Below are 24,653 nucleotides of genomic sequence, written 5' to 3'. Positions count from 1 at the left end.
ACAAGGACTAACTAGGTCTTCAAAACAGCAGTATTCTATAAAGAAGAATGGATGGAACAATATAAGAGAATTAAGAGAACAATAAGGACAACAAAGTAACATGTAACACCCGGGCTTCTCACCGCAAGGTAGATCGATTGGATCAAACACCAACCTTCCTTAATCAAACACAAGGAGTCTTAACACCCGGGCTTCTCACCGCAAGGTGGATCGATTGGATCAAACACCAATCTACCTTGATCAAACACAAGGGTTCTCCAAGAGGAGGAATGCTAGCAAGCAACTTGATTTCATTTCATAAGTTGTTTTTTCACCATTTACATAAGTCTCTTTATATAGCATTCTAAAGAGACAAAAAAATTAATGGTAACATCCAACCACTAGCCATAGTTGTCACGGCGACGAGGCGATACAAGGCGGTTCAGGCTAGTTGAGGCGATGAGTCGATGAGGCGCCCTCCGAGGCGCTTTTAAGGCGGTTGAGGCGTTTTAAGTAAAAATTTTAGTGTACATTTCATTCACTCTAATCCATTATAAATCTATCATATCTTATATAATAAAAAACTAATATTAGCCTACCTCAAGTCATCCAACATACTACAAACCACACATAGTAGGTCCTAAATAAAAAGTCGCAGGAAGAAACCAAGAAAAGAAGTCGCCTGTCGCTGGCCACTTCTTGTCGGAGTGTCGTTGTGGGAATCGAAGAGAAGAAGAGAGGAAAAGAGAAAGAGATTAGGAATAGAGTGAGAGTGTGAGATTCGAGTCAAGAACTTATTCTCTTTCGATTTTGTTTGTTTTTATTTTGATCACATGTAGCGTCATTATAAATATGCATATAGGTTCAAATAATAAATACTTTACAATCGGAATCTAATAAGTAATTCAATATATGCCTTCAATTTGGCATCTTTCATGTGATTTAAAAAAGAAAAAAAAGTGGACGCCTAAAGGTATAAAGCGTCCAAGGGGCTTGAGGTGACGCCTCATACCCTAAGGCGGTCGCCTTATTGCCTAAAAATAAGGCGATGCCGATTTGAGGCGCTTCGAAGGCACCCGGACGCCGAGGCGACAATTAGGCGACACCTTGACAACTATGCCACTAGCTAGCACAACCTACTACAAACATTAATGGAAACATCCAACTACTACCCAACACCACTAGTCAAAACCATAATGGAAATATCCACCAACTATACCCCACCACTAACTAACACCACCTCCTAGCTCCTTTTGTTGACTTTTCAAAGCTAGACTTGGGCTTAGTTCAAAATAGTGGGCTGATATTCTTCTTCCACTAAAGTGATCCAAGCCCATGAAACCATGGGCTCATTTTAACCCACTCCAATAGTCCTAGCCCATGCAAGCCATGGGCTGTTTTGGGTCATGTCCTTAGGCTTTAATGGGCTTGAGCTTTGGGCTTTTCTCTCTTTTGTATCTGCTGCCAATTCTGCATCACTCCCCCTGCAAGGCCTACCTTGCAATTTCCTTGACAATAATCAAATCTACCTAGCTTACTACGCTTCCCCAGCATAAATAGTAGATAATTTCCTAATTGAATTCTCTATTCTAATGCAGTTCTCTTCCAGAACAGAAATCTCTGTCTCATATCTGATTTATTTTATTTAGTTGTCCATAAGATCCCTTGATTCTCTTTCTATTTTTTGCAAGTACAAACTCAGAATAAAAGGTGATTATCACTCTCCCATAATTTCATAGGATGACTCATCAACTTTATGCCTTTATATTTATTACAACTTTAATATCTCCTTTATTTTTGTAAATTGGGACACAACACATACTATTCATTTAGCATTTCCTTGTGCTCATCATGTTTTAAACAACTTGGTTAGCCAAGCTAGCCCCTCAATTGCTAAGTTGTTACATACTTCTATTGGGATTTCGTCAAAACCTTGTGCCTTACCTACTTCTGTCCTCCTTAGAGCTTCTTTTACTTTAGACATTATAATTCTCCGTCTTAATGTCCAAATACCAATGCCAAGGTGAAGGGTGTAATCATCCGAGTCACAAATACCTAAAGAATGTTCGTTTGGTACTCTAAAGAAATAAGCTTCCCATCTCTTTTTGATTCCTCATCACGTACCAGTACTTTACTTTACATCTTCACTTTCTAACATGGTTTAGATCTCTATTCATCCTGTCCCTTATTTTAGCAATCTTATAAATAATTTTTCTCCTTTCTTTAGGCCTAGCTTATTATATGAATTTTCTACTTCTTCTCTCTTGATTTTTCCACAATTTTCTTCCTAACTTCATTTCTAGCCAATTTATACCTTTGCAGGCTATCTACATCCCTAGTCATTTGCTATGTCTTAAATCTAGCTTTATTATTCTTAATAGTTGTTTGAACCTCACCATCTACCTAGTCACTTTATAAGAATGGTGTTTTCCTTTTAATTCATGTATGACATCCTTAGCCACCTTCCTAATATACATAGCTATATCAATCCACATCATATTAGTGTCCCCCACAAATTCCCACTTGCTTTGCTTGACTACTTCATTAGTGAAAGATTTCAAGCAATCTCTTTTTAAATTTCAACACCTTATCCTAGGATAGTTACCTCACACCTTTTATGAGTAGTCTATAATGTGTGGTTAGACTTCCACAACTATCATCTTGCAATCCTTGTACAACAATATATCTAACATTCTAGCTAGGACGAAATCAATATGGCTTCTATGTTGTCCAGTTTTAAAGGTAATCAAATCTCCACTCTATTTTAAGTATTTAAGATGCATAGATCAAAATCAACAAAATATAGAACTAAAATCCCTTTGACATTCCTCTCTCCAAAACCCTATCCTCCAAGTACACTTTGAAGCCTCTTTGATATTTTTCCAATATGTCCATTTAGATTACCCCATATCATAATTGGTTCTCCTTGACAAATTCTTTGCACTAAGCCATCCATATGTTCCCAAAATTGTAACTTCAGACATCCATCCAGGTCCTACATGAGGTGCATAGGCACTAACTACATTTACGATCTCTTCCTTCAATACAAGCATGATAACTTAATCACATCGCTCAATCTTCAACATTCTTTAAATCTCTATCCACTGTTATACCTACTCCATTTTTATTACTTTTATCCCTAGTGCACCACAAGTTTAAAGTCATCCAACTCCTAAGTTTGTTTACCCTTCCATCTAGTTTCTTGAATGCAAGCTATATTAATTGTTCTTTTCCTCATAACATGTATTAATTCCAAGCTCTTGCCGGCTAAAGATCCTCTGTTTCACGATGCCAGTCCAATCCTACGTTTATCAACTAGTTTCTTTATCTGCACCCCTCCACGGCACCAAAACCCTTGACCACTTATCACCACATCTAAGCACCTATCCGGTGCATTGCTTATGGTGGAGGCCCTAGCTAACCCTCGCCCACTAACCAATACACCTGGGCCATATGTACTACATTGCTTATTTTGTTAAGGAACGCCTAGCAGAGCGTTTATCATGCAAGGTTGTGAAACCCTACAAGGGGTTTGGCTGGATTCTTTTTCAGTGTGGACAACCAACTTGACACACCAACCCTCCTCCTTTACCTGGGCTTGGGACTAGTAGCATACAGCCATACACTAAGCCATATCAAGCCATCCAGAATCAAGATTAAATGACACAAAGTCATCAATATTTAGCCACATCAAATCATACATATCAACATAGAACAAGACAGCAGTAGAACTGATGAAGCAAGCTATTGTAAGTCTGAAACAATCAAAATATATAGTTTGTTTACACTATTTTGCAAATTGGCCATTGGCAAAGACTAATGGAATACCTACTACCGAATTTGCTTTTTGTTAGTGTTAGAATTAGAAAATATGTCCTTCACCTCTAAGTAATTAAGCTGCTCTCAGCTTAGAGCAATGTTCTTGTTTACTAAGAAGTTTAAACTCCTTAATGATATTTTTCTTCTTTTACGTGAGTCTGTTTCGTATTTTTACAAGTTATTTCCCAGACAAAGCACCAAATGTTGTCAAAATTGGCCTAAAGGAAACTACTTTTCTATATATTACATAAATGGATATTTTACTGATCTTTCCATTTTCAGAGATGTATTACCTTATCAGATTTATAAAACAACATTAGCATGTTTAATATTTCACCTACTGTCAACAATTCAGTGTGCATTCCTGAACTTGGATATTTTTACTTTTAATCTTTTTTGGATTTTGGATTTCACTTTTTTTTACTATTTCAATTGGCTTCTCGATGAATAATATCTTTAATTAAAATATGAACATTTACTTAAATAATATAATATTTGGCATAAATAAAGGCCCAAGTGTTCAATATGACTAACACAACCACTGCCTAGACCCCAAGAAATCTGCCTGAACATCTACATGGCAGTGCCTTCACAAATATAATACTGAAAGTAATAAATCCTAGCTTTAAATTGCTACCTAATTTACCGAAGAACTCATACATCTTCTAATCAACTTGATCAGACTTTGGACCAAATCAGCTCTTTCTTTACCAAGTTACTGAACTTTTCTTTTTTGAGATGAACTTGACATTTCATCTGGATCATGTGTTGGTTTTGAATCCTAGCTCTTGGGTTATTTGCTAGCCACCAAATTGTTGCAGATCTATGACTGAACTATGCATTAAGCACCCTGGACTTCACAAAGGATCACTGTTCCACTCTACCACCTACACTTTGTATTCAGTGGAGGTCTACCAAAGGTTCCCACACACCAACTCCAACTCCTCCCCCCCCCCCCCCCAAAAACAAAAAAGGATCATATTGGTGCATTATCAGCGGGATGCAGGATCCAAGCCCTCCCACACCAAGTGGATCTGCCAAGCAGAACATCTATTTCTACTCTCAAATTTTCAGCTTAGCTAGAGGTAGGCAGTAGGCAGATTCGTATTTGTGCTCAATTTGAGGGGCATATTAGTAATTCCTTAATTAATATGATCTTGGGTCCTAGTCCATATACGGTCTGATCCATGAAGACCCATTACTATTACTAATTCCTAGTTGGACAATTATTTATATTTTGAGTCAAGAGTCCAACTTGGAGTCCAAATCGGGTTGGGACTTCAGCATACCATGTATAAATAGGCCCCTGCACTCAATGGGAAGGCAGCCAATATTGATATGACTAATAATGCTTCTCAGTTCGATTATTTCTTGTCTTTGCTACCACATACTAGTTTTGTTGAATTCAGTCAGTGAAGGTTAAAGATCGAAGAGACTCCCAAGGTTCTATGGTGAGATCAAGCATACATACTTGAAGTAACTGTGAAGACAGCCTACAGCACTCCACCTCCACTTGACTCCCATCATCTACAAGGTCCCTATCCAAATGTACTGGCAGCCTACCCCATCTCCCTTTTCATTCCCCTTTTATTTCTGTTTGGAATCTCTTATCCCTGGTTTGATCCCTTCTTTTCAGTCTATATGAAGAAATATCACGACTCCATCACCAGCCATCACTGTTCCCCCAAATTTCAACCAGCATACAACTAAATTTTGGTCCAAATCACAGCCCCAAGCAAACTGCCATACTTCAGATCTGCCCCGTTCTTGATTTTGACACCTCATATTCCCTCAAAAAACAAGATCCATCATTACCTGGAACTCCACCACCCAGACATGATGAAACTTGGTGAGGAATCACTTGGCAATTAGTCATACACTCAATCCAAGTTTCATCACCCACATCATTAAGCCTCCATAGGCCATAAGAAACTTCTCTTGAATCTACCCGTATACTCCATATCATAGACCCTCAGCGTCCATCGAAAACTACCTCACATAAACTTAGCAATACACCCCATAGGCCCATACTTGAATTTGACAAAGGCCATTGTTTTGAGCCTGAAGTTGACTTTGTCCTACAGATCATGGAAGATTGGACCCTCATTGAATTGAGGCCACATTGTAGCAATCACCACCTGCTCTCTCATATGATAGCCAAAAGTCAACATACTCAACTCAGCGTGTTCCTAACTAAAAGGGATAAGCCAGATGAATCATGTGTAGCCATTCTGTTTAATGTCAAACTTACTGTAAAATCCAAGGTTTAAAGTATCTCAAGAAACTTGTCTCGAATCCATGGTTATCAAAGCATCCGCCTAGGCAAGCCAAGGCGGCAAGGCAATTTTTCAACCGCCTTGTTTTGAACACTTTGTTAACATGCAATGTTTTTGCCCTTACACCTAATTGCTACCACTTAGTCGCCTTGTGCATTATTGCTGCCTAGACATCAAAATGGTCACCTTTTTGACATTTTGTACATGATAATATTTTTTTCTTTTTCTTTTTTTAAATCAAATTTTATGCTACAAAGCCATATACGAACTTAATAGTTAGTCATTTTGGAATTGGGAATCAATTAAAGGGATAAGGCATTTGTTTGGCATCACACTATCATAGAGGTAAGTAAAAATGTAAAAAATTACTATATTCATTTTCATACTTATAATTTGATATAGTTTATAGTCATATGTTATGATGCTTGATGAGATGAACTTGTGTTTGTGTTCTCTTTTTAATAATCTTTCATAACTATAATTCTTGAATGCTTGTTTTTTTAGATGAATATGACTCTTAATGTTTCTTTTGCTTATAATAGAAATTTATCAGTATAAAAGTAGCTGTATTGAAAAAATTTGACTCAAACCACTTTGGTCACCTTATTGCCACTTACGCATTGCTTTGTCGCCTAATCACCTAGGCAAAGCCCCAACCACTTTGGTCGCCTTGCAGCCTTGACAACCCTGCTTGAATCTATCCATATACTCCATATCGGAGACCCTCTATATCTGTCCAAAACTACCTCATAAACTTGGCAATACACCCCAAAGGCCATACGCGAATTCAACAAAGGCCATTGTTTTGAGCCTGAAGTTGACTTTGCCCTACATATCATGGAAGATTGGCCCTCATTGAACTGAGGCCACATTGTAGCAATCACCCCCTGCTCTCTCATATGAACTCAGCCTGTTCCCAACTAATAAGGGATCAACCAAATTACTCGTGTTGCCATTCTGTTTAAAGCCACACACTTACTGTTTAAATCTATGAAGTGCATATCTTTTGTCACTAATTTACATGCAATATCCAGCCCATATCTTGATCTTCCAGCTCCTCTAATGGACAAGCTGATATTCCTCAGACATGCATCCAATAAACACCTCCAACAACAACCCCCTTCAACAGGAATCAGGACAATCCAAAATCACTTCTAACATGTTGATTTCTTATTTGTCTCTTCTGGTTTTCCCACACGTCCACCTCTACATCCTTCAGCAATTATTTCATCTCCCCACTTCAGTTCTAAAAGTCCTAGAAGAAAGGCGTTTTGTCTTTTTTTTTTGTGGGCGGGGTGTGTGTGTGTGTGTGTGTGTGTGTGTGGATGCATTCACTGTGCAAGGTTCCTGCTTAGCAATTACTAAACATAAGGTTTATCATCTGCTAATCAAAATCAAAAGGTAAACATAAACAAAAGCTCCAATCAAAACTGCACCAAGGCACAAGTTAAGTGGACTCTTACCAACCCAAAACAACACTAGTCCACTGGAATCAAGTCAACCTCAAAGAGGTCATCAACATATTAAAAAAACTGCAATATAACTAACCATTGTATCATTTTTCTTGTTTTCTGCTTCAGGAGCCGTAACACTACGATGATCAGTCATAGTTGTATCCTGTGAATTTGACGGCTGTTCTCCTTTTTCTTGTCTTGCAGCTTCTTCTGCGGCCCTCTTTGCAGCAGCTTCTTGCCTTGCTCTCTCCTCTTCCATTGAAACCCTTAGGGCAAGAGCTAGTTCAGGATCCAAGTTGGGATCTACACCGAAGTCAAAACCGGAAACACCACCTGCTGCAGCAGCTGCAGCTGCAGCGGCTGCAAAACCACTTCCTCCTTCCCCGTCTCCAGTAAATATAGGTGTGCTGAAATCCACCCCAATCACAAAAGATAAAGAGAACTCCACCATTTGAAATGTGAAAGAAATGAACTAAATAACAAAAATAATAAAAACAAAAAAATGAAAAAAAATCATGTCACCTTATAAGCACATCAGAAAGAGCACTGGGAGCTGGAGGAACATGAACAATGTGGCTGCTATCATTGTTATTTACAGCAGCAAGTAGAGCTTCTAGCTTCTCTGGCTTCCCATCATCTTCTTCACCAAAATCCACAATATCAAGAGACACACTATTCTTTTTTAATTTCCTTCCAATTGCTTCCAATAATTTCTTCTCATGCTTGACAGGACTGCAAGCATTCACAGATGGCAAGAAATTAACAACCTAAATGGGAATGAAAATGCATAAAACAGACTTGGGGATAAAAGCCTCCACCTTCCAGCAAAAACAATAATTCTTTGTTGCTGCTTTTTGTTTTGGCGATGTTTAAGTGCAAGCTGAGCTACCTGGATCCCAGCAGCCAAGTTCATCTCACCTCCTATTTCTAAGCCTGCCCCACCCCCAAAATGAAAAAGCATATCATTAGTAGCTAGTCATACATATCAACATGTAGATTGCTCGGAACTACCTTCACGAAATAAAAAAATGTTGAAATGAACACCAAAACTAACAAACAAAAATGGAAACAAATCAAATTAACACAGAAATTTAACTTAGTTCACATCAACATAATGTGCTACGTCCATGGGCTAAGAACAACTTTCACTCTATGTGGAAGCAAAGAAGAGGATTATAATGACAATCTCTCAAGATACCAAATGGTGTTACAAACTCTCACCAAAAACCCTAAGGTAAAAAAATCCCTAAATCTCACAATGACTTTACATGAGGTACATATAAATAGAGTTCCAAACAGGTAAGTGAGTAAAACCCATCGGGCCAGGTCATATCGTACCACAGGGACACACATATGACCTATATTACCCAGAATATACAGACGTAACAAGCAATTGAAATCCAAATCTAGTTTGATCAAGACCCATCATGAAATGAAAAGCCAAATCAAGAATTAAAACAACCATCGTCTATGAATCAGACTGCATCCATTTCAAACAAAACACTAACGATGAAGACCAAAGTAACTATCCTATGGGATGTACCTCCAAACGAAAAAATGCAACATATTCTAAAACAAGTTAGTTAAGAACTTGATTAAACTACCAACAAATTGAAAATAGGACTGTCTGGCATAATATGAACCCTATAACAGAAAATTAAATAAAATAAATAAATAACCAAAATTTGGCAATTACCCACCAAAGCCACATCATTTAAAATAAATAAATAAATAAATAACCGAAATTTGGCAATTACCCACCAAAGCCACATCATAGGGTTGACTAATGTTTAGCCTGTCTCAACAACCCCTTCTATTGACCAGGGAAAAACTACTCTTAAATATGGATCAAGATGTCACATCTTAGACCATCCTCATCAATGAGGGAAAAGTGGGAGGTGAGTCAGGTGACCCAAGGACAAATAACAGTATTTCAACTGGTCTTTGACAGATTATTGATAGCAAAAAGAAGAAGAAAAAAAAGGCATACCCAGTGCACGAGGCTCCCACCACCACAGGGTCTGAGGAGGGTCAAGACGTTCACAGCCCTACCCCTACTTTCACAGAGAGACTGTTTGCAAACATGAACCCATGACCCCTTGGTCAGAATTGAGCAAGCTTTGGAAAGCCAACCCTCTAGCATTTCAATCCGAAATAAAAGGGGGAAAATGGCATGGCATCTTGAAATCAATCTTTGCTCCAGATGACTGATGACATTATCCAACCACTAAGAATATCTCTGTAGCAGATGTCTAGCTTCAGGAGCCCTCACAGACAAATACATAAAGTAAAATTCTTGATTAACTTTGATAACCAGGAGGCCAAGGATATCAATAGCACATATAGTATCTTGGCTCCTCAAACTATGACTCTAATGGCATACATACTTGGACATGAAATTTCAAACTTGAATTTTCTGGTATTTCAATAAAATCTCAGCAATTAAACTATAGCAAAAAAGATTTTGAAATTGATGATTACATCTTAGCATGGCCAAGATTATGTGCAGTCCAAAAGTTGCCTAGTTTAGTTTACTTTCTATTTTTCTCATTGGTTGGTTGAAAAGCTATCTCCCTAGGATAGTTTCCTTTTTAGTAGATTTGGGAAATCCTATGTAATCTATGCATATTTACTTCTTTTTTTGTTGTAATTTAGTTTCAAAAAGTTTTCCTAACTAAGAGTAGTTTGTAATCTATAAATAAAACATAATAGAGGAGAGTCTCATGCATATGAGCTCTCTCCCTGTTTCTCCCTAGGGCTTCATCTTCCCATTTTTCTTCTTCTTTCTGAATACTTTCAGTACCTAGGCTAATCACAGGAACTGAAATTCTTGGTACCAGAGCATCTGTAATCAGCTTGGGAACTGTTTCTTCTCCTCAAATTCTTTGTTTTTCCCTTTCTACTTGGTGCACAGCCACCCTTCACTGCATTAATGAAATATTAGATCCTTCTATGCAATTCATGAAGTGATTTATGTATCTCCTATTACCACTACTGCAGAATCCAAAGATCAGTGAAGTTTTTTGGACACACGAGAACCTGTCGAACCTACTACAGCCCTATGCCAGCCTGAAATACATCTATTCTACATTTCTACTTCCAATTGACTCTATTTCGGTTATCTAGACTGCATCTACTGCCTAGACAAAAAGAAAAATTCATGTGATTTCTTCAACTGCTACTGCTCTTCATTTGTAACCTTAATCCCATGTCAAGATTGGTTTCATTGCTGCTGCTAGACTGTTTTATATGGTGTCCCACAAGGCGCTATTTCTGCCCTACGTTTGCTAATAACCTATCTACCAGAATTGACTCCACTCTATTGTTCTTCTGGTAGATAAGATATGATCCTGATATTGCCATCGTTCTGCTAACTTGGCATTTACTGTGATATTACCACTGCTTACATTGCTACTGCCCTGTTCCACTGAGGTTTTATGTTCAGAAAAATACTACTGATGTAGTATTCGATTCTGCTGTAAGATATACTGCTGCAGCCCCTTTTTTATTGAATTTTTCTGCCTTGGGAAATTCTGTTAATGCCGTATTGGATTCTGCTGCAAGTTATAATACTGCTGCCCCTGTATTATTGAAAATTCAGTTGATATATTTTTGCCTTCCTATTGCTTCTATTACTGGTTCGAGTATCACAAGTGTTTGCAGACATTTTTCTTGAATGGTACGGTTACTCTGTTTACCATACTCGATTTCAAATGTGCTATTTTTCAAGTAGATGGAATATTATAAGGATCTTTGGGTGGTTATCAGTTCTTTATCTGATGCACTCACTACCTTAAAATTGGATGGTGCTTCCCTCACTGCTACAGGACAGATTATGAGATACTAATAATTGGCAGTCATTATTTGTCCACGTGTAATGCTACACGTGAGGGGGAGATTGGAGCCTTTGTTTACATTTAATCAAGTCCTCTGAAGAGTATTATTTGTGAAGACTTCTACCCTAACATGGTATTCTACGACACCTCACTTTGACCTACCTACTTGGTCCACAACAACCCATACTGCCTTATACCTACATACTGGTATGAAGTAATCCATACAATCCTTTACAAACCTACTTGGTCATTTTTACCACCTACCTGGTCTGCAGTAACCCATACTTCCTTTTACCTACCTACTTGGTAAGAAATAAGCCATACTATTCTTTAACCACCTACTTGGTCCGCAGTAACTTATATTGTCCTTCACCTCTTTACTCGCCACAGAATCACAGTAACCTATATTTGACTTGAGACCTTTGATTGAGGCTCTATTTCTACTTTTGGTTGTGCACAGTAACTACCTACTATCTACTACTTGCCTTCTTACTGAGAGCCCTTATATAGACGTTGTAACTGCACTTTTTACCTACATGAGCGGACATTGAAGCTGCATATTTTATCTACTCGTGTGGTTGGAGCAAATTCCTTTACTGGCTGTTCTTGGATGGTGCCTTTAATGTTACTATTGCTGATATACTTACAGATACGGTTCATCTTCACCACCACTTAATATTCTTATTGTTGTAAGGTTCTTTCAACATGAAGAGTGTCTACTTAAATTATTATTGATTATCTCCTGGGTGAAGTTCATTCAATGTCTAGCATCGTTTTTTATTAATACTTATGCTCAAGTGAAATGACATTTTTTAATATGTTCCAGCTATTCCAAGCTGGAGCCCTTGATTGTATACCCAGCTTGAGGGGAGTGTTAATGATTACACCTTACCATGGCCAGGATATCATGGATAATCTTGGTTATGTGCAGTTCAAAAGTTGCCTAGTATGGTATACTTTCTATTTTAGTTTACCTTCTTTTTTCCTTGTTGCTGGTTGATAATCTCCCTAGGGTAGCTTCCTTTTTAGTAGAGTTGGGAGACCCTATATAATCTATGCATATTTATTTTTTCCTTTTGCTGTAATTTAGTTTCCTAAGAGTAGTTTGCAATCTTTAAATAACAACGTAATAGGGGAGAGTCTCATGCATGCGAGCACTCTCCCTTCTCCCTTTCATCTTCTCCTCCTATTCTTCTTCTTTCTCAATTTCCTTTCAGTCCCTAGGCTGATTACAAGTACTGAAATTATTAACAATTGAAAACATTTCTCCTTACATGAAAATCAAACTAAAAACTTACCATGCATGCAAGCCAAGATCTTGCCCAAATCACTGGTAGGAGTCACCAGAACACGTGCCCCTTTTCCTGCCATGGTTAAAATTCCCACAGTGTTCTCCGGATTAGACTGAAAACCAGACAATTTAATATTTAGTTGCAATAATAAATAAGATCTTACTAATCACAGGAAGGAAAAAAAAGATGAGCAACAAACAATTCCAACAGAATCATGAAGAAATACTCCCAGCATCCAAAATCAAATATGAAAAAAAAATTCACTACTAAGAGCTAGATGAGTGACAAATGGGTCATTGCCTGTGTTTTTGCTCCACATATCAGATTCACAGCATCAGCTTGTGCTTGAAACCTTGAGGGTGAATAATCACCATTTCTCATCCATTCAGAATTATCTATACAGATCATGGTAGCCTACAGGTGAAAAAATAAGCCAAAAAATTAAGTTAACATCCCTAATCCCAAGGGAGAAAAAAATACAGAAGCCAAGAATAAGAGAACTTCTATAACAATGAAAGCAGTTCCATTGCTAACCTCAAGCACCATGGCTGATAATTCTGTGGTAGTCTCTTATCAAAAGAATGCTGAAAAAAGCTCCCTGTTTATAGAAGAAATAATTTGGGTTTATCAAAAGACATAAAGCTATCACCTGTAATGCACATCATACAACAATGCATTTCAAATCAAAGTTCAGAGAAAATTTAGAGTTACATATCTAACACCAATGACACAATCAAGGATGTAGACCCAAATAAAATGATCCAGGTCGAAAACTAAATGAGCTTGGCCAATATCAGAAAATGACAGAGAATTCTGAAGAGTACAAAAAGAAACAAAAGAAATAACAAATAAAAACAAAAAGTTGGAGAGACAAAAATAAGCATGAACTCAAACTTGTATGGAACAAGAACAACTTCCTCAATCCTTGCTCTCTTCTCCCCCTTCCCCTCTTTTTTTGATTAATGATAAAAGACAATAAATCAAAAATATAATTGACAAAAAGGAACCATTAAAATGCCCAATCCAACCTTCCAAGCAAGCAGGAACAATAATTACACCAATCTAGTCCTGCAAAGGACCAAATCCGTCAGACAACTGAATCTATAAACCCCTTCCCTTGCCCATTGGTGTGCCACTGTATTAACGGCACTAGGACACCAAGTGAATGGACAGTTCATTATGCACCTTTTCAATGGGAAAACCTCCAAGAAGTTATCATGGTAGATCAGAACGATAAAAGTGGTGACTCTTTCTCCACTAATATGCTGGGGAAGAAGAAACAAAAGCAATCTCTGTTTCCATCTTCAATGCGAAAGTCCAAGTCTCCAGACCACGTTGAACTTGAGCATATCCAAACACTAGGGGTTTAGATAATGATGTAAGAGCCATTTCTGAACTGCCACAATGTAGACAATGCCTAGTTCAGAGTTATGGAAGTAAAGATGTTTGTATCAATCATGGTTATCAAAGCCAGCATTTTAGAATGCCAAAGGCGATGGCCTACTTTATGTGTGCAAAAAATAAATGCGCGCTTTGTGTCTCTAGACAACACCTTGTATGCCATATGATGCCTTGTGGGCTGAGTGGTTGCTTTTTGACATTTCGTATTTCGATCGTATTTTTTAGGGTTTTTTGAATAATAAAAATTTATTTGATAACACCACTTATTATTAGTGGTACACTTAGTTATAATGAAACAAAAGCATGAGATCATTTGAAGATCAAAGAAACAAGACCAAATGAGGGCTGAGGTCATCTATAGAATGACTTGTACTTAAAACTCGGAAACCTAACTTGACTCACAACTAGCAATCCTTCATACACTAAGATCCCCTTTACAACTCAATAAATAATAACCACACACACACACACACACACAAAAAGAATCTTAAAGAAAAACAGCTTGCAAAAATAACAAGTCCAAAATGAATCTCATTTTAAATTGATTCCCATTGGGACTCCATCGCTGACTAGGACTCTTAATACCAACACAACTAAAAACTAAAGTTAGATATGGACTCACAAAAATATAATAAGACTTACTGGACTAAATTAACAAAAGAAGTGGGAAAATGACCAAACTACCCCTGGTAGGGTAAGCCCAGACCACTTGATGCGTCAATGGGCTTGGTTATAGGGCCCAAATAGCTGGTTCAGCCGGGGGGTCGGCTTGCTTACATCACTTGCATTATTATGACTCTTTATGTATTACTGGGTTGGACCCCTCCCCCAAAAAAAAAAGGCCCAAGCCAAATTGTGAGTCAGGGAGGACGAATCTATCCCAGGGGTAGAATGGTCCATGGTTATCAAAGCGTCCGCCTAGGCGGCAAAGCGGTTTTTTAACCGCTTAAATTGTTGCCGCTTAACTAACGGGCTGATTTCTTGCCGCTTTTTTGCTTAGGCACTATCGCTTTGCCGCCTTTTGCGCCATATTGCCGCCTAGATGCTAAAATAACCGCTTTTTTTACATTTTGTAATTTGTGCATATTCTTTTTTCTTTTTTTAATCATAATTTATTCTACAATGCCGTATATAAATTTAAATATGTGAGCCATTTCGGAATCGAGGCCCAAAGTGCCTGTCGGCAACAGAATGTGAAGCTTGAGCCATATTCAACATTGATAATCAATGAATCATTAAATAAACAATGACTTGAAAATCGGAATAATGAGATCTATTAATTTATCATGTCAACATTGTTTGGTTAAAAAAAGGAAAAAATGGATACATCAATTCTAATTACTGATCTATGCACAAGAGTACAAGACACTTATTTGGCGTCACACTATCATAGAAGTAAGTAAGAATGTAAAATTACTACTTTCATTTTCATTTTTCACATTGATTACTGGTATAGTACATATTACATAATTATTGTTATGAATCTTATGATGCTTGATGAGATGAAGTTATGTTTTTAATCTTTTTTTGGATAATTTTTCATAATTGTGATTCTTGAATTTTTTTTATTTGCATTTTTATGAATGTGATTGTTGAATGTTTGTTTAGTACTTTAGTTTATTATAAAAAGTATTTGTATTAAAAAGTAATTTAAAAGTAGTAATATTAAAAATATTGACTAAACCGCTTTGGTCGCTTTATTGCCGCCTAAGCGCCGTTTAGTCGCCTAATTGCCAAGACGGAGCCCTAATCGCTTTGGTCGCTTTGCCGCTTTAATAACCTTGGAATGGTCAATTCCTACCCCTGGATCGAGCTATAATGAAGACCGAAATCCAATACATTAGTCTATTTAGAAGTCCTGAGAGTCAAATCATTTGTTTTGAAGTTCCAATTGGAAAGAATCATAAAGTTGCGTTAATTTAGGAAAGAATTGTTTCCTTTTTAGAAGTCCTACTTTCAAGGATAACTTAAATTAGGAAGAATTATTTTCTTTTTGGGTTTAGTTTGTTTGTAATTTGGTTGCTCAGATCTAAAGTTATCTAATTAGCATTAGGTGATTTAAAGTGTTTAAGTGAGATCTCAGATCCAAGGGCTGAGATCGTGAAGTAATTAGATTATTTTCAATAAGTGTTTCAGAGTCCAAGTTAAGTTGTGATAGGACCCTAATAGTCAGGGTATCCCAATATGAGTCAAAGTCCTTTGTTTCACGCTACAAATAACTTTTTGAGTGTAAATTCTTTTTAGTTTAGATCATTGAATGAAAATTGAGTTTGAGATTGGCTTGTGAAAGTCGAGGGATCCTTAGAGGACACCTTGCAGCTGGATTTGTGCATTGTTTCTTCAACCACAAGGTCTTCAATCACTGATTCAAGCATTCTACAAAGAGCTTTCTGAAATTCTTTCAATTCACAAGTGTAACCCCATCCCCAACCCCAGCCTTCTCCCCTTGCTGTCCGCAGCCATCCCAAGCCCTCCCCTTTAGTTTCAGACCTTAGGAGTAGCCCCAATCCCATCACAAATACCCTCTCACCCCTCCCCCTTAGTTTTCTGCAAATTCCAGCCCTTCCCTAAGCCCTAGAAGCCATCTCCCATCCTCTTCTTCTTCTTCCCACGTTTACAGTCCTAACCCTAATAGGAAAACCATATTCCCAGCCCCAATTGAACCCTTTTCCCTTCCCTTTGGGTCGCCCTTAAACTGAACACAGTCCTAATCTTATCTTCCCCATTTCAGCCTTATCTCTGAAGTTTAACAAAAACCAGCAATTCATCTTCTTCCTTGAACTGCAGAATTTTCCAAAAATCAAAATTTTACTGAGATTTGTCAATCAGACCCTACTCTAGTTGTAGAAACCACAATAGAAGGCACTCTGATCTGCAAAACCAGCAGGCTTAAACCCCTATTCTACCTTGGCTGAGACACCCTATAAACCCAATTTGTGTGCTGGTTCCAAATTAGAAGATCCTAAAATCTATCCCCAAACCCTGGGATACATCACTTTAACATTTGTTTATCCTATATATAGTATTATATAAGTTCTAATATGATAGTTGTACCACATAAAAATGTATATTAGAACACTTTCTCCACTAACGCAACACCATCACGCTTAGGGGAGCCCTCAAATACCACGGTCGCGTTACCAATTTAACAAACATGGTATCAATCAGAATCGGTATTCTGTTTTTTATCAGAACGTCAACTTCCATAAGCTACATAATTTCTTGAGAGTCCTGGAGTGGATGGGTTGACATTATCAAATTTGGAAGCCCAGGCACAAGCCTGGGACAGCCAACAGGGGTTAGTGGCAGTCCAATGGCTTAATTAGGCTTTTAACTTCTTTGTATGTCTGAAAAGGGCCTAATAATGCAGGAATTTAGTTGAGCGTCTTAGATTACTAATTAGAAGGGTTTGAATTATATTAGGGTACTCATTAACCAGGCTTATTTATTGTTTGTTTACTGAAACAGGTTATGAAATTGAGTAGGACTCCAGATATGAATTGAGTTAGGAATATACAAAAACGTATATGTCACATGCCTTTCACCCTCAACCCCCTCCACTCCCACCCACCCCCACCCCCCCAAAAAAAGGGGGGAAAAAACCAGCATCCAACTGAGTAATATTAAATTTTGGATCTTTTTCAGATAAAAAGGTGCCAATGAGACACCCTGCTTAAGTTTTAGCACTTCTGGCTGATTCTGATATACTCTCCTAGTTTTTATCAGTCCTATGAGCAACTGCTATACTTCCTCAATCTCCTTTTGTTATTCTTCCTGAAATACCTTCTCCTTTGTACTGCTTATTTATGCTTAAAAAAAGAATACCTCTCCTATTATTCTACAGATACAAGGTGAAACTGTTAACATTACACCAGAGGCTGCTTGACCACTGGAGACGCTTGAAGTTCTAGCCACAGCTTTGAAGTTCAGAAACGAGGAAACAAACATCCATAAGTTCAAAGACATTCAAAGCCAATCATCACTCAAAAAAAAAAAAAAACTAGTTGACAGTTCCCAAACAATGAGCATCAAAGCAATGATTCTTGAGCGGAAGGACCAAATGTCTTCCTTGATTGCTTGTAAGTCCTTTCTTGATGATAAGAAGTGGATCAGGTAATCACCAAGCTCACTGCTCGCCGAGTCTGCATGATCATGGTAGGATGAACAGTAACAACTTCCATGCAAGGTTCATCGGAAGACTAGGACCATGACTGAGGAAGCAATTCATGTCTGAGAAGTTTGTACCACCCAACAATGAGAGAATGCTCCTCTGAGACAGGGGCGCCAGATGCAAGAAGAAGACTTGAAGAATCTGACAAAGGATGCCATGTAATACCAATGTCCTCAATAGCGAATACCAAAATTAGATTGGAGTTGGTAAAAGTCCAACTCTACCAAGCCATTTTGTCCTCCTTGGACAAATTATGCCGTCAGCATACATTCAATCAGCAATGGGAAAAAATTACTGCAAAGCTTGGCTCTTCATGTAATACATCTCACCTTCAGATCAAGTGCAAACACTCCAATTGTACTCGTCTAACCAAGAAGAAGTTACATTTCAGAAAAGATTTCCCCAAGCAAGCACTTCAGATCCAGATCTGAGTTCAAGCGTCAACCCCAAAAAAATTGGAAGTTTCTCAGATAAAATAAATTCCAGGGAAAAACTTCATATCGTTGATATGTCAGTGGCCAGAAAGGGCACTTTACGAAAAAATGCCCGCAATCAAATCTCAAGAGAAAGAAAGAAAAGGTGGCCCAGATGGCTCATCAGTTCCTACTGGAATCAAATTCTTTGGAAGGCATGGATGCAGATGTCAAATCTCTGTATAGCCTCAGTGACAATGAAGATGAGGCAAACCTCTCTATGTTAGATCTCCCCAATGATGAATTTGATGCACTGGATGACGAAGATTCATGGTCATCTGATGACCAGTCAGGTATGATATTACCCAATCTGATGCTCCTAACATCCCCCTCTCCAATTCTCTGAAACTGAAACCCACAAAATCTCAACACTGTAACCCTTCCGTTAGCCCTAGTTGTCATACAGGAATTATGCAGGGCAAAACCCACCAAGGTTATTGCTTAATTCACCATGATATTGGTGCATCATTCACCATAATAGCTCCCCATATCCTCCCTTTGCTTAATTCACCATGATATTGGTGCATCATTCACCATAATCGCTCCCCATATCCTCCCTTCCGATCAGTGAGAACCTTGCAACCAACCTCTTTTGGCAGCCAATGGAGAACACTTTTCAATTACTCTAGTTAACAAGAAACCCATCAAAATAAAGATATTTCCCACCTTGGTCCTCTATCACCCAATCCTTGGTTCCACACTACAGCAAAGACCTCCTCATTGGTTTTGATATTCTTAGGGAGAACACTTTTCAATTACTCTAGTTAACAAGAAACCCATCAAAATAAATATATTTCCCACCTTGGTCCTTCATCACCCAGTCCTTGGTTCCACACTACCAGGCAAAGACCTCGTCATTGGTTTTAATACTCTTAGCCATTTACCCTCCCTCAGATGTGGTCAAACACATCTCACCTACAAAAGACAATTACTCCCCTAGACCGTTGTCCCTCAACTCTTCTCTGCCATCCCTGTTGGCACCATTTGCCAATAACTCCTCGTAGATTGTCGTACCACCAACCACACCAAATTCCTCCTCAAATGTTCACACCACCTCTGGCAAAATCCTGAGAATTTCATTAAGATGCCAATCCTACCATGGCCAGCCACTATAGGATGAACCCGAAACATCTTGCCCTAGCCAGACAAGAAATACAATGGTTATTGGTCCAAGAATTTGGTAGAACCTACTTCTTCTCAGTGGGCATGTGAATAAAAGGGCTGGACAAACAAGAGGGAAATGAGGCTTGTGATCAATTATCAACCACTAAATGCCTTTCTTGAGACAACAAGTTCCCATTGCCACACATGCCTACTTTTTTGGCACAACTCACATCAACCAAGGTCTTCAGCAAATTTGATCTTAGAAGAAGATTTTGGCAATCAGGCATTCATCCTGAAGATAGGTACAAAACAACATTTTGCATTCCTGGTCAACATCTTCAGTGGACGGTCATGCTGTTTGGTCTCAAAACAGCTCCCTAACTATTCCAAAATGCAATGATGAAGTTGTAAGCTCCAATTGAGGCCAATGCTTTGATCTATATTGATGACATCTTACTATTCTCAGATTCCCCTGCAGAACACACGCAGTTGCTAGAACAGTTTTACAACATTACAAAGGAAGCTGATGTCATCTTATCTCCTACAAAGCTCACCTTGGCAGCTCCATCAATTAACTTCCTTTGTGTTACCATCAGCAAGAGTTCCTACGTTCTCCAGCCCCAAATCAGCAAATTTCTTCTTGATTTCCCAGATGTCCTCACCCTCCCTCAACTCCTTAAATTTCTAAGGATCATCAATTACATGACAGAGTTCATTCCCCGCAAGGCCGGTACACTCAGTTCCTCTATGGCCAGTTCAAGAAGAATGCTCCACCTTGGACAAAATAGCACACTAATGTTGTCAAGAAAATCAAGCAGATTGCACAATCCCTACACCCTTTGGCAATCCCCTTTACAGGTACTCGGATATTGCAGACAAATGCACGCAATAACCTATGGTCAACAGTTCTCTTGGAAGAACTTCACGGAAAGCGACAAGTCTGTGGATACAAAAGCAGCCTATTCAGTACAACAGAAAAATCCTTCCAAAGCACATTTTAAAGAAATCCTCGCCGTCAAACGCGATATTGAAAATTTCTGGTTCCATCTCATTGGCTACACCTTTCAGATTGAAATGGATATGACAGCCTTTCCAAACATGGTCCAATTCAACCAAAAGATGCTTCCTAAATCACAACTACTCAGATAGGCACACTAGTTTAGCAAGTGATCATTCACAGTCAAACACATCAAAAGTAAAACGGATGTTCTAGAAGATTTTTTATCCAGGACCTTAAAACCACCACCAGAAATCCAGCCCATCCTCCCGTTGTGCTTCCCAATTACCCCTTGTGCCTCTTCTTCCAGACCTCCAGAGATCCCCCTCCCTCCTTAACCCGATGACTCTGACTGCGAAGAATCCATTGACCTCAACCCACCTTTGTCCAACCTTCCACCATTCCATTTATAGCAACATCTCCTGTCGCACTATAATCAGCAGAACTGAATCCATTTACAAAGACATCATTTCGATTTGATCTCTGAATATGGTCTCTCCTGCAAATGGTTCAAATGCCATCCTTCCTACCCTTACCTTACCTTGTTAACCATTTACCTTACCTTGTTAACTATTGAAAAACTTTGGGGTTTCGACAAAGAATATTATGTGTTCTTTTGGAACCTTTTTGTTGTCTACAAGATAGCCCTCTGTTTCCCTACCCAAACTATTAGCCATTATATCCACAACCGCAACGGCTATGGTCCTCCTTAAGGTCCTGTCTGCCCAAATCAACGATATCTGGCCAAACTGCTTGAAGAATTCCAGTCTCCGGAATATTGCACACATCACTTGAATCTCAGACCGATGAATTTGCTATTGTTGTATTCCACCGAGATCCTGACCATATCCACTTTTCTTATAGAACCAATTCCCCCTGATGATAACTAATATCTGGCCTATCATGCTAAACATTTCGTACACACGACCTTGGATTATGATCTCTATCATGCCCATATGAACGAGATTGAAGAATGGTAGGCATTCCAACACCATATGATAGAATATAACAACATTGATCCTTGAAGTATCCCAAATTGTTTAATGGGAATCGATGATGCTACCATTCCAACACCATATGATAGAATATAGCAACATTGATCCTTGAAGTATCCCAAATTGTTTAATGGGAATCGATGATGCTTGGGAACAAAATCAACTTCTCCAGGACCCAAATATCGATTACCTACTTAACATGTGGCATGACTACATGGTGGACCATGACCATCTTCTAGATGGCCAAACTGCATACGATTACGTTTTGATTGGGATTATAATACAGATTATAAGTATCCGAGGAATTGTCTCTATATTGTATAAGATACAGTACTTGTATTGCACAATGATGCAAGCAATGACATAATACATGCATTATTACGTTTGCTTTTCATTTGGATTTGTGTTTGCTTTTCGTGGCATTTCATTAGAATTTGATGTAACCTATTGCCTATATAAGGCATGTGCAAGTATTTTGACAAGGAATGTTAGATAACATTTTCATTCTGCTATTTGGAATCAGATCGTATAGAATATAGCCACCCAAAGCAAAGAATATAGAAGAGATACACACTATTTGTTAGGCACAGTTGGAATTTTTTCAGATTACAATAAGCTAATTGGAAGTTGTTCAGATTCCAATAAGCTAATTGGAAGTTGTTCAGATTCCAATAAGCTAACTTACAAGGATTCAATATAGAAAGACAATGCAAGCTGAAGAAAAGAAGGGGACTGGTGACAAGAGGCCGTGATGCAGATGAAGCACCAAGAAGGCCTTCTTTTATTAGGAAACAACATAGGGTTGATATGCATGGGTTGGGCCATCATTGGGATTAATTGCATGGGACGGACTAACTTCCTCAAACAGGAGCCAACTAGAAGATCAAAAAATTGCAGAATGCTAACTAGCAATGGTTTTCTTTGAAAGCAACCCTGATACACTGAAATCTCTTATTCTGGTCCTCACGCTGGCTATTACTAGTCAGTATTACGTAAGACAACAACCATTGTAAGCATGCACAAGCAAAAGTGGGCTAGCTAGAAACAATAGCATCTTCGGGAGCAGATTGAGGTATAGAGATTGAATAAATCTCAACTGAATTCAAGAGAGACTTATATTCCTATGAAGACTGTGCTAAGGAGCTTACTGAAATAACACCCCTTATTTTACAACTTTGAGCCTTTATTTACCTTCCTCAAAAAATTTAATATTTATATTCAACGGCCCTGAAGTAATTACAATAGACCTCAAGACGTTGCGAACTTACAATACTAAATGGAAGTGATGATGTTTACTGTCACACCTAGCCAACCATATCAATCACAATCTTTTTGAATCATGTAAGATTTGGCACATGGTAAGGCAGAAATGGCATTGGAGAGACCAACAACAAACTGACCGCTTGGACACCTAGGCATCGCCTAGATACCTACGACTTGGCAGAATGTTACTCAATCATTTAATTAGATTCTTTAGTTTTCCCCCTAGTTCACCAAATCTGCATTTTCAGGTATTGCATCTTCTTCGACAGATTTCATTTCTGTTATAATTTGCAAGGGAAAATCCTTTCTCTTTGCATTATAACTCAAAGCATTGTCTCTTAAAGTATGAAAATATCTCTATCTGACAACCATACTCAAATTTAGCAGACCACTGCCATTGTTAAGCAACCAGAATATTCCCGATCAGATTCGTATATATGCAATCACCCACAAAAGCGTCATCCTACCACATGGAATCCTTTCAAGTCTCAGGATTTTTTTTTTTCATTGGGGATGGGGATTGGATGGGAGAGGAAAGATAAATCCTTGGTCTTTGGACCACAGAAACCAGATCCTTCGCTGCAGGGTTTTGCTAAAAACATGGGAAACGATAAAAGCCAAAAATTCTCATATCTCTTCAGTTTTCAAACAGTGCAGAAATTCACAGAATGGTAATAAAGAACAAGAATCATGTCCAAACTAAGAAATTCAATGATTTGCCGAAACCTTCAATTAAAAGCGTGCATGCTTTTTCCTTAGTCAACCTATTAAACCGTATTCCAAACCCTAGAGGCAGATTATGTTCGGAAGCAAGCCTTCAATTGATTGAAACCACATTTGTTTCCAAGATTAAACTCACCACCTAAATGTATTAAAATACCAAAGAGCATTTGTTCAAGGTTGTAGATAAAGCAATTCATTCCATTCAAACGAATCAACGTTTAAGGTACTGTACTCAATAACCTTAATAAAGAAACATAGAACAAAGAGTTAGTAAAACCAACCACTTCAACTTGCTTGCAGACAGTTCAATTCTGAAATCCTGCGGTTGACGCAATAGCCTTATCAACCTTTTCCGAAATCCTACAGAGCAATAGTCACCGAAGAAATCAATCAAATAAATCGAAAGACAGAAAGAAAGAGCAGCAAAGGCAAGGCATGACAGTTCGATCAGAAGTCAGAAAAAATAGACCGAGCTTACCGATTAGGGTTAACTATTGGAGAGCGCAGGAAATTCCTGCGATCGACGAAAATTAATGTTGGAGACGGTGTAAGCAAGAAAGGTTCTCGAAGAACATGAGCAACCGAGGGAGATAAACTTGAAAATAAAGGGTATTTTTACAAGTAAAGAGCCACCACAGCATTGCGTGCAGAGGAGTATATCGAATTCGGGCCCAACCTTTGATTAAAATTTCAAAAAAAAAAGAAAAAATAATTCGGCCCAGTCCTTTTTCTTTTCTTCTTTTTTCTTTTGTTTTTTCTTTTATTGTCGTTTTTTGTGGGAGAATTTCAAGGATATATCAAAAATGAGTCCGGATCAGCGACCCGTACGGGGAGTACAAAGTGCTCCCCCACGCTTCCTAACCACACACA

At 38.3% G+C, this 24,653-nt stretch overlaps 1 protein-coding gene across 3 annotated transcripts in view; it reads right to left on the bottom strand.

The window, feature by feature from the left end:
• Positions 1-24,421, bottom strand: part of RPN10 (regulatory particle non-ATPase 10) — a 43,676-nt gene extending 19,255 nt beyond the window's left edge. For all 3 annotated transcript variants that reach the window (XM_089156881.1, XM_089156880.1, XM_089156882.1), the window contains exons 1-8: positions 24,262-24,421; positions 24,065-24,143; positions 13,191-13,254; positions 12,957-13,070; positions 12,663-12,768; positions 8,347-8,461; positions 8,051-8,260; positions 7,623-7,935 (exon numbers count right to left, since the gene is read on the bottom strand). In XM_089156881.1, coding sequence (XP_089013007.1) covers positions 7,623-7,935; positions 8,051-8,260; positions 8,347-8,461; positions 12,663-12,768; positions 12,957-13,070; positions 13,191-13,202 — 870 coding nt within the window. In that variant the 5' untranslated portion in view covers positions 13,203-13,254; positions 24,065-24,143; positions 24,262-24,421. The remainder of the gene's footprint in view (positions 1-7,622; positions 7,936-8,050; positions 8,261-8,346; positions 8,462-12,662; positions 12,769-12,956; positions 13,071-13,190; positions 13,255-24,064; positions 24,144-24,261) is intronic.
• Positions 24,422-24,653: the final 232 nt, after the last annotated feature.

The sequence above is a fragment of the Hakea prostrata genome, chromosome 5 (genome assembly GCF_041222555.1).
Source record: "Hakea prostrata isolate BN-2017 chromosome 5, UWA_Hpros_2, whole genome shotgun sequence".
NCBI classification, from domain to species: Eukaryota; Viridiplantae; Streptophyta; class Magnoliopsida; order Proteales; family Proteaceae; genus Hakea; species Hakea prostrata.
Note: the sequence above shows the minus strand (reverse complement) of the source record. Positions and strands in the feature narration are given on the sequence as shown.